Source organism: Gavialis gangeticus, unplaced genomic scaffold, assembly GCF_001723915.1.
Source record: "Gavialis gangeticus isolate Ggan-Ray unplaced genomic scaffold, GavGan_comp1, whole genome shotgun sequence".
In the NCBI taxonomy this organism is placed as follows: Eukaryota; Metazoa; Chordata; order Crocodylia; family Gavialidae; genus Gavialis; species Gavialis gangeticus.
In genome coordinates, this window is record NW_017729034.1 from 72,445,097 (window position 1) to 72,454,110 (window position 9,014).

Sequence of the window (9,014 nt, forward strand, 5' to 3'; positions counted from 1 at the left end):
GTGGCTCTCCTGGAGCCTGCTTCCGCCTGCTCGCGCCCTTGGCTCCCGCCGAGCCTCTCCGCGCTGCTCGTGCCCTTGGCTCCCGCTGAGCCTATGTGCCAGCCCTGTCTCGGGCTTTCCGGCGCTGAGGCTCAGGTGGCATGCACCCGTGCCTGGCCCCTGACCCTTCTCATGGTCCCTATGCCATGCGCCTCTTGTGTGCCTGCCCTCGCTGGGGCCTGCTCCACGCTGCACGCGCCCTTGGCTCCCTCCAAGCCTGCTCCGTGCTGCGCGCGCCCTTGGCTCCCTCCGAGCCTCTTGGCTCACTCCGAGCCTACGTGCCAGCCCTGTCTCGGGCTTTCACCGGCACTGGGGCTCAGGTGGCATGCAGCCGTGCCTGGCCCCCTGACCCTTCTCAGGGTCCCTATGCCACGCGTCTCTTGTGCGCCTGCCCTCGCTGGGGCCTGCTCCACGCTGCGCATGCCCTTGGCTCCCTCCGAGCCTGCTCCGTGCGGCGCGCGCCCTTGGCTCACTCCGAGCCTACGCGCCAGCCCTGTCTCGGGCTTCCCAGCGCTGGGGCTCAGGTGGCATGCAGCCGTGCCTGGCCCCTTGACCCTTCTCAGGGTCCTAGGCCCTCCCTGGGCCGAATACTGCCCTCTCGGGCTGGGGTCTCAACCCCACACACCGCACCACGCTGGTGCCAAGTTGCCGCGCCTTCCCGGCGCTGCTCGGTGCCTGCACAGGGCACCCAGGAAACCCCCGGACTACTTGGGATCTCCTGTGAGGCCTCCTCACACCCCTACAGCCTCACCCAGTCCTCCGGATGATACACACAACTGAATCATAAACCAACCGGCTGCAACCAAAATCATAAGCCTACCGGCTATAACAACACAATCAGCCTACCGGCTTCTACATCAAGTCCCGGCCGTCTTGGCTGTCGGGCCAAAGCCTTCTCGGGTCAGGCTTCTCTCTGCCTGCACCATAATGCAGCCCTCCATGTGCCAAGCGGCACTGCTCAGTTTAGCTCTCCCGCAGAGCTCTTCCACACAGGCTGCCAGAAAGGAATGCCAGCCAGGCTCTGGCCTAGCTGTTTATAAGGGCCCAGCCCTGCCCCCTTCCGGTCACATGGCCGACCTGGTTTCTCCCGCAACCCACAGCTGAGCTGCCCTGATGATTGGCAGCTCCTCCAATCCTTACTCAGGAACGGGGCACCCAAGTGCCCCCGTGACACCCCCAAATAACTTTTTCTCCCTCTGCCTCAATCTGCCTCCCCACTTCCCACCCCACAGATTTATCTGGTGGGCGGGGGTGGGAGAGGTGTGGCAGCAACGCACAGTAGATCTTGGTTTGCTTTTAAATACCAAAGGCGATCTACTTAAAAGGCTGGAAACCGCTGGACTAAAGCACAGGACTGGGGGCCAGTAGTTATGGGTTCTCTTCTATGATCCATCACTTGTTTGTTTTCATTTACTTTGACTGAGTAATGTAATCAATGTTTCTCAGTTTCCCCAGATCAAAAAGATGTTGTTAGACTATCTCATTATCTGGCGCTAAGCCCTTACTCTTCAACAGAGCACCTCTAGATCATTAGATGTCATAGAACAGTTATTCTCAATCTTTTGCACCTCTCAGAAAATGCCAGCTCTTAGTTTTCACTCATTTTTGGACAATGGAAAATTAAAGGGGAAATTTTTCTGTTTCAAAGAACTCAGAAAGACTACAGTTACAGATTTCTAGTTGAAATTCCCAGGTTTATCTTGTGAATCAGGTTTGTAAACCCAACAGTGCATGGCACCCTACAGTACCTTTGAAAGGTTCTCAAGGCACCCCCAGGGTACCACAGTACCCTGGTTGACAATCACTGTCATAGCAATTCAAAGCATTATTATATCCCATTAATAATTCCTTTGACATTAATTTACATGGTTATACACCTGGGTCACCTTTTAATGGTAATATAAAGAAAAGCAAATTAAATAAAACAATCCAATCCCCATAGTAGGCAACTTTCGTTTGCATCAGATAATCTATCTCCATCCTTTCTTTTAGTGCCAAGTGCTAGACATATTAACTATAATGATGACGAATGCTGTGAAACAAAAAAAACTTACTCAGGTAGTTGGATGGTGAAATAGCCATTTGAAGTGGTGCGCATAAAAACCAAAGGATTAGCTCAATGCCCATGGTTACTGACAACATGACCAACATCCTATGCCTTATTAGCCAAGCAATAATATACCATTTTATGACAGAGCCTTCCAAAGCTCAGTCAGATATATTCCACAGATTAAGAAATCTTGGTTTACCCTTTTAGAGGATTAGCATATGCATTAGGCTGAGACTTCAAATGGCCTGACTTTCAAAATCTGTTGAGCCAAAATGCTTGTGCAAAGGTGAAAATGCAAATATAACTGTGCCTGTGCTGAATTGTACCATTACTGCACGTACAAATTGAGCAACTTCAAGTTTGAACTACCAGTTTGATAAGTAACCACCTACCTACCTGCACATGCTTTCTTTCAGTTCACTTGCAACACTAGTGTAGCTGCACAAACATGTTAGGTGCCCCTCACTCCCCCCGCCACAGCCCTTTCTAGCACGTATAACAGCACATGACTATCTTTGACAATCAGCACTGAAAAGAGACCATGGATGGCACAGTCATTCAGAATGCAGAGTGTTCAGTGCTTTTTATCTAATGAGAGAGAAGGATGAGTTGTGGTAAATGTTCATAATATTTAGGTTGATCAATCTTGGTATGGAGGGAAACTGTTTTTACACTGTGCTGAATTTACCGAAACTGACTATTGGATGCATCTGTGTCATAAAATGTCAATACAGTTATGCATTTCTATTCTAAAAGCACCATTACCTGCTGATCATCAGGAGTCCATATACCACAGGTGATCTGACTCTCCAAATTTATCTCTGATGACCAGTGTCTCTGTCCACTGACTGAACCAACCAGCACAAATCCATCTCTATAGGAAATTAGTGCTTGAGTCCCATCATGGCTCCAAGTAAAGTCGCTCACCTTAACACATAAAGGAACAAAAAAATTAGACATAATTTATGCAGTGGTCTTCACATTATTTTAATTAAGACAGATTTGCATAGTATCAGACAAAGTGACTCCCAGAGAAAGTGCTGTACATTTAAAAGTGTGGTATTGATGCCTATTATGTTCTGGTAAAAATTCAGTATGTTTTTCTCTCCTTTTATAACAATTCTGTATTTTCACGGATGCTCTCCAATCCTGAAAGAGCAACAACATTAATGTTTGATATTTTAATCCTACTCTTCTTCTCAAGTTCTCAAAGTGTTCTGGCAAAAGTTAGGTTACTCCTGCAAGTATTTTTATCCATTTTATAACTGGAGAAGTTTAACATGGGTTTAATGCAAGGTATCATAAAACTTGCTTAGAATGCATTTTGTATAACATGTGACTAGAAATCAAAAAGGTCCTGAGAGTACAGCAGCAACAGGGTTAAGGAATATTACAGCCCTGCCTGTGAAATTCATCTATACCCTAAGAAACAGCAACGAGAAGTGGATTCACTGAGAAGACATAACTCAAGAATTTTCTTAATGTGGTCCTTCCTGGGTGAAAATGTTTGGGGGCAATTCAAGCCTCAAATAAGACCTTAAAATAAGTTATAAATAGGATGTGAGCAAGTGCAGTGGCTTGTCCTGGTTCTCTGTCTAGTGACACATATGTTAAGACCCAAGATAAGCCAGACAGAGCAAGAGCCTCTGTGACATTACAATTCAGTAAGGGTTTTTTGTTGTTTGCTTGTTTTTTTAAATTATACACCTCAAATTTTCATCCTCTTCATATTGGGCCTCTTAAGACTTGCTCATTCTTGATGGAAGAGAACATTTGCATACTAACCTGTGCCCCCCGGTCATTTACAAGTTCCACAGACCATCTGCCTTCATACTGAATCCAAACAAATATTCCTCCATCTGCATCACAGGTTGCCAGTTTCTGGAATGGCTCATTCCATCTCACCAACACAACCTAAAGAAATGGCAAAGAAATGCAACATCACCAAAACTGTACACAGTGCTAACGAGCGCTTTGCAAGAGTCAATTAACTAATACTGCAAAATAAACAATGTCACTTTTAAATTCTAAATAAGTTCTCTAAAACAGTAATTTTCAGCACAACATCAGGCAGCACTCAAGCACAGCTGGAGTCATTTTGACTGTCAAACAACTCAAAAATTCCCCTGACTGTTAAGGCCTTTTTGCAAAGCATCAGATTTCTCTGAAACAAGCAAAAACAAAAATGCTGCACGTGGCAGCCATTCTCCACCTTTTTAGAATTAGATCATCCCTCGTTAGACTCAAGGCACTCCTCAAAAATACCAACTCTTAACTTTTACTCATTTTCAAACTATGTAAAAATAGTAGAATAATTCTTCTGTTGCAAAGAACTCAGAAAGACCACAAGTCAAAATGTTCTGACAGTATGGATTACTACTCAAAATCTCAGGGTTTATCTTGTGTATCATGTGTAGAAGTTTGCACAGCTAACAGTGCTAATAATTGTGTGGCATCCTGTGGCACCCTTAAAAGGATCTCACAGCATCGTGGTTGAGAATCATTGCTATGCGGCAGTCCAGAATTCCACTACAGAAAAAGCAAACAAACCTAGAGGTCCTAGTACACCCACAATCCACCCTCTAAAACCACTTCCCCACCATCACCTCAACCCAATCACACTGGGCTCCTATAGGCATGAGTGGAGCCTGTTCCAACCCACTGGAAATCCAGCATATTGGAGCAGACTTGATTAATCGAGTCTGTTGGAGCACAGAAATTGACGTGCTCCAGCAGCCTTCGACATCATGAGTATCAGCGTCCCCACATGGAAAATATGGCGGTAGGGTGCTTTGAAATAAAACACATCCAATGAGCTTTAGTCCAAAGTGTCCTGATGCCTTTTTTTCAGTGCAGGGATGCACGGGGATGTTGATATGTGTGACGTGGGTGTTTTTAATTAGCAGAGCTCGCTAACTAAAGCACCGGTGCCACATCCCAAAACACATGTAAAAATGCCCACTGATTTCAATGGAGTCAGGATAGCATTACCATATTTCTAGTTCCAAAACAAAAGACATGTGTCATGGGGACACCTCACTCCCAACCCACAGCCTCCTGGACCTGCCAGTGTCCCTCACTCCCAACCTGCAGCCCTTCATCCCTGCTGCTGCCCCTCACTCCTGACCTGCAGACCCCTGGCCCTGCTGGTGCCCCTCACTCCTGACCCTCAGCCCTCTGGTGCTGCCACAGCTGGCCCACAGTCCCACCAGTGCCCCTCACTCCCCCCCACGCCCCCACATCCCTGGCAGCGCCCTTCACTCCCGACCTGCAGTGCCCCTATTCCCCTCAGTCCTGCTGGAGAAGGCCTCCAGCTGCCCCCATCCTGACCAGGCCAGAATGTGACAGCTAAAGCCACTCCAGCTCCTGTAGGGAGCAGCAATGTGAGTCCAGCCCTGGTGTGGGCTGAAGGGAAGAGGAGGGGACACCTGTAGAACCCCCCACCCCAGACTGGGGCTCCTGCGCTGCACCAGGCTGCTTGGCTATGCCTCCCCATGCCCCAGGCAGCATCTCCCAGGTGCCCCACACCTGACAGCATGGGCACTGGCTCCCCACTGCCCCAAAGGACCCCACCCTAAGTCCCTTCCCCTGCTGGAGAGGCAGGTGCCCCCCCCTGCTTTTGTGCCCTGCCACAGCCCTTGTGCCTAGATACCATTCCCCATCTCCAGCAGGCACCCGCCCTCCCTCATACACCCAATCCCTCCACCCCCCCCACACGTGTGTGTATGCACACGTGCACACACACAGAGGCACATGGTGCCCCTGCCTTCAGTCACTCTTCCCTGCTCCTGCCAGCAGAAAGGAGCAAAATCCCAGACATTTGTTCAGCTTTCAGAAAAACACCTGGATGAAAATCAGAGGACCCAAAAAGAGGACACATCTGGGTAAACCTGGATGTTTAGTAACCTTAGGTCAGGACCACTTATAATAGGTACCAACTGTCCAGTAAAAACAGTCTAGTGCAGGGGTATGGCCCGTGGGCTGGATACAGCCCACCAGGCTCTTCTATCTGGTCCGCAGGGCCCCGAAAAAGTTCAGAAAATTAATATATATCTGCCCCTGGCTGCCTGTCACGCAGCCCTCAACGGCTTGCCAAAACTCATTAAGCAGCCCTCTGCCCAAAATAATTGCCCACCCCGGTCTAGTGTCTGTAATTAATCAATATGAATTAAACATGGATGCTGTTTGTTTTTTTTTTTGCTACTGAATGCATTAGGAGTCAAGAGTTTATGTGGGTCCTTCCTTTTCACAGAGAGATCTAGATACTTCCCACAGAACTTAACCAAACCAAAATCTATCATGACTTAGCTCTCATTTATAATCAGCAGGAAGCCAATATGGAGGTCTCAAATACATAGATAAAATGAACCTGGCCATTATAGTGATTCAAACAGAGCTTAGCCTTAGAGTTAAAAAAAACCAAAAAACCTTCTACTAATGACCCCTCACCCTTTTTTTCTAACACAGTATTCTTTCCAAAGTGCCAGAATAATTCACATACTCTTATATGTGTGTATGCAGATACATACATGTGTGCACCCACAAATACACGCCACTTTATAACAGCCTAATACAGGAAAAAATGAAGAAAAACAATATTAAGTCATCAATTATGGCAGCGTGATTTTAAATTATTGTACCAGCACCCAGATCCCAAGTTGACATTTGCTGAAATGTTAGACGACTTTCATAAATTCAAATAATCACCGTACATTAAATACACACATATGTGCACACACACATACACACACAAGACATGCAAGCACACATGCACACATATACCAGGACTGTTTCCTGAAATTCATTCCGCTGCTTCTTTAAATGGAATTATACTCATTAAGAGCCTGAGGCTGCATGTACTACTTTTAACAGAATCAGGAGCTAGATATGCAAGATGGGATCTGAATTTGCTGGCTGAATCAAGCTCATATACCAGTTATTAGGCTGTGAGGCTTCAGCAGATGTTATTCAGTGTAACTTGCCTTTGCTAAAGGAACCATCTTTTAGATACTGAAATAGCTGACCAGAAATTGTCTCTTGAAAAATCACATCAGGTGCCTGTGGAAAAGGTTGGCTTTATGGGGAGCGGTAAACATCTCCAAAAATCAGACCTACACTGTGATTGGGCTTTTCATAGATAAAGCAGAAAAAACTGCCAGGGGAATTTAGGTACAGTAGATAAACTAATTGCTAAAATAATGTTATAGTTCTTATCTAATCTCATAAAAGCCTTACATGCCATTGCATCTTACCACCTCACAGCTATGCTTGCCTCCTTTAAGGATTTAAGAAATATGTATGGTTGGGTTTTTTTGTGGGTTTTGTTTGTTTGTTTGTTTGTTTGTTTTTTGGTTTGTTGTTGGGGTTTTTTTTGGTTTTTTGTTTTGTTTTCTTTTGTTTTCTTTTGTTTTGTTTTACAGATTATGCTTACTTGTCTGGCTTGGTGATGTGAGTTAAGGGCAAAGTGTCAGTATTTCACTTGAAATATCTTGGGTCTCATCCATTTTAAATAGGAATTTAGCAAATATATCTTTCTCTTCTTTCTGCATTATAAGGGATGTGCAAATTGAACAGATTAGGTACAAATCATTTTGTAATTGAATTTCATCGTATGTGTAGTTTCTTTACATGTGATGGAAAATCCAAGAGTTCATTCAATCAGATATTCTTACAAATAGATTAACTAAGTAAACATATCTTTTACTAGGTTTTTAGGTTTTCCATGCTAAGCTAAGCATTCCCTCCCAGGCCACCGTGACTGTACCTAAATTAGTAACTTTATTCCCAAATCTCAGCCTGGTGTGAGTTTCAATGGCAAATGTCAAAGAGTTCCTGATGTTCAGAATCGTAAGTCCATTCCTATAATCAGAACTGAAAGCAGGACAATGACTACCCATGCCTTTTGCCAAGTTGCTCAACATGAAGTTATTTTTGAGACATTTCATAATTCATCTTTATAAAACACAGTACAGATGTTCTCATTTTACAAGGTTATTTGGAAGATGGTTCTCTCATTCAAAGTTAACATCTGACCAAAGGTGCTGATTCCACAGCTACCCAAGTATCTCCAGTTTCATTTCATGTGCTTACCATATTTGCAAAAAAGATTTAAAAAAAAAAAGGGACAAACACTCTCCAGGGCATTAAGATAAGTTTTAAATCAGCTATGGCTGCAAAACGCATGAAAACAAACCCAGGATGAAATCCACCCTTGCGCAGAGCAGCACCACATGGCCAACACACCCCACTTGCAACAGTGCATAAGCTTTGTCTAAGCTTTTAGCATGGGATAAATTTTATCCCAAATGCACAGATGAAATGGTTTGCTAACAAGCCTTATCACTTGGGGCCTAATTTTTACTTTTGCTCCCTTGAACTTTCTTGACTAGGTTGTCTAGTGTCCTCAGGTAGCAATTCATAACTTACTTGCTGCTTAAAAATTAAGTATAATACATTCATTTAGGGTGCAATCCAAAGGGCAACAAAAATCAATGGGAGTCTTCTCATGGAGTTTAATGAGTTTTCCCCCCTATGCAATATTAGATAATGCCAAATTGGTTTGCAAAGTAGAGCACTCATTGGTTTCAATAATTTTATCTTTAGCATCAACTATATTTTGTGGGATTAAGTGTAATTAATGCTAAAGCTGTAAAAAGAAAAGTCCCAAGAACTGATTGCATTGTTGTTATAATGACATAAACACAACAGAATCAACAGAAAGGAAAGCTTTTGAAAATTAGCTTTTGAAAATCATGCAGGATTAAGGTCTCTCTGTTCTTATGACACTTCTGCTGCTTTAATATTACAAATTTAAAGTCATCAGATCTATGGGAAGGATTAAATGTCACTTTTAATTTGAAAAAAAATCAACAGGAATATTAATACAGAGCCCAAGCTGCAGTGAAAAGCTTTCTAATCAGGTTGT

At 44.3% G+C, this 9,014-nt stretch overlaps 1 protein-coding gene across 2 annotated transcripts in view; it reads right to left on the minus strand.

Moving 5' to 3' along the window:
• TULP4 (tubby like protein 4) overlaps positions 1 to 9,014 on the minus strand; it is a 261,493-nt gene that overhangs the window by 96,028 nt on the left and 156,451 nt on the right. For both annotated transcript variants that reach the window (XM_019527087.1, XM_019527088.1), the window contains exons 2-3: positions 3,875 to 4,003; positions 2,855 to 3,016 (exon numbers count right to left, since the gene is read on the minus strand). In XM_019527087.1, coding sequence (XP_019382632.1) covers positions 2,855 to 3,016; positions 3,875 to 4,003 — 291 coding nt within the window. The remainder of the gene's footprint in view (positions 1 to 2,854; positions 3,017 to 3,874; positions 4,004 to 9,014) is intronic.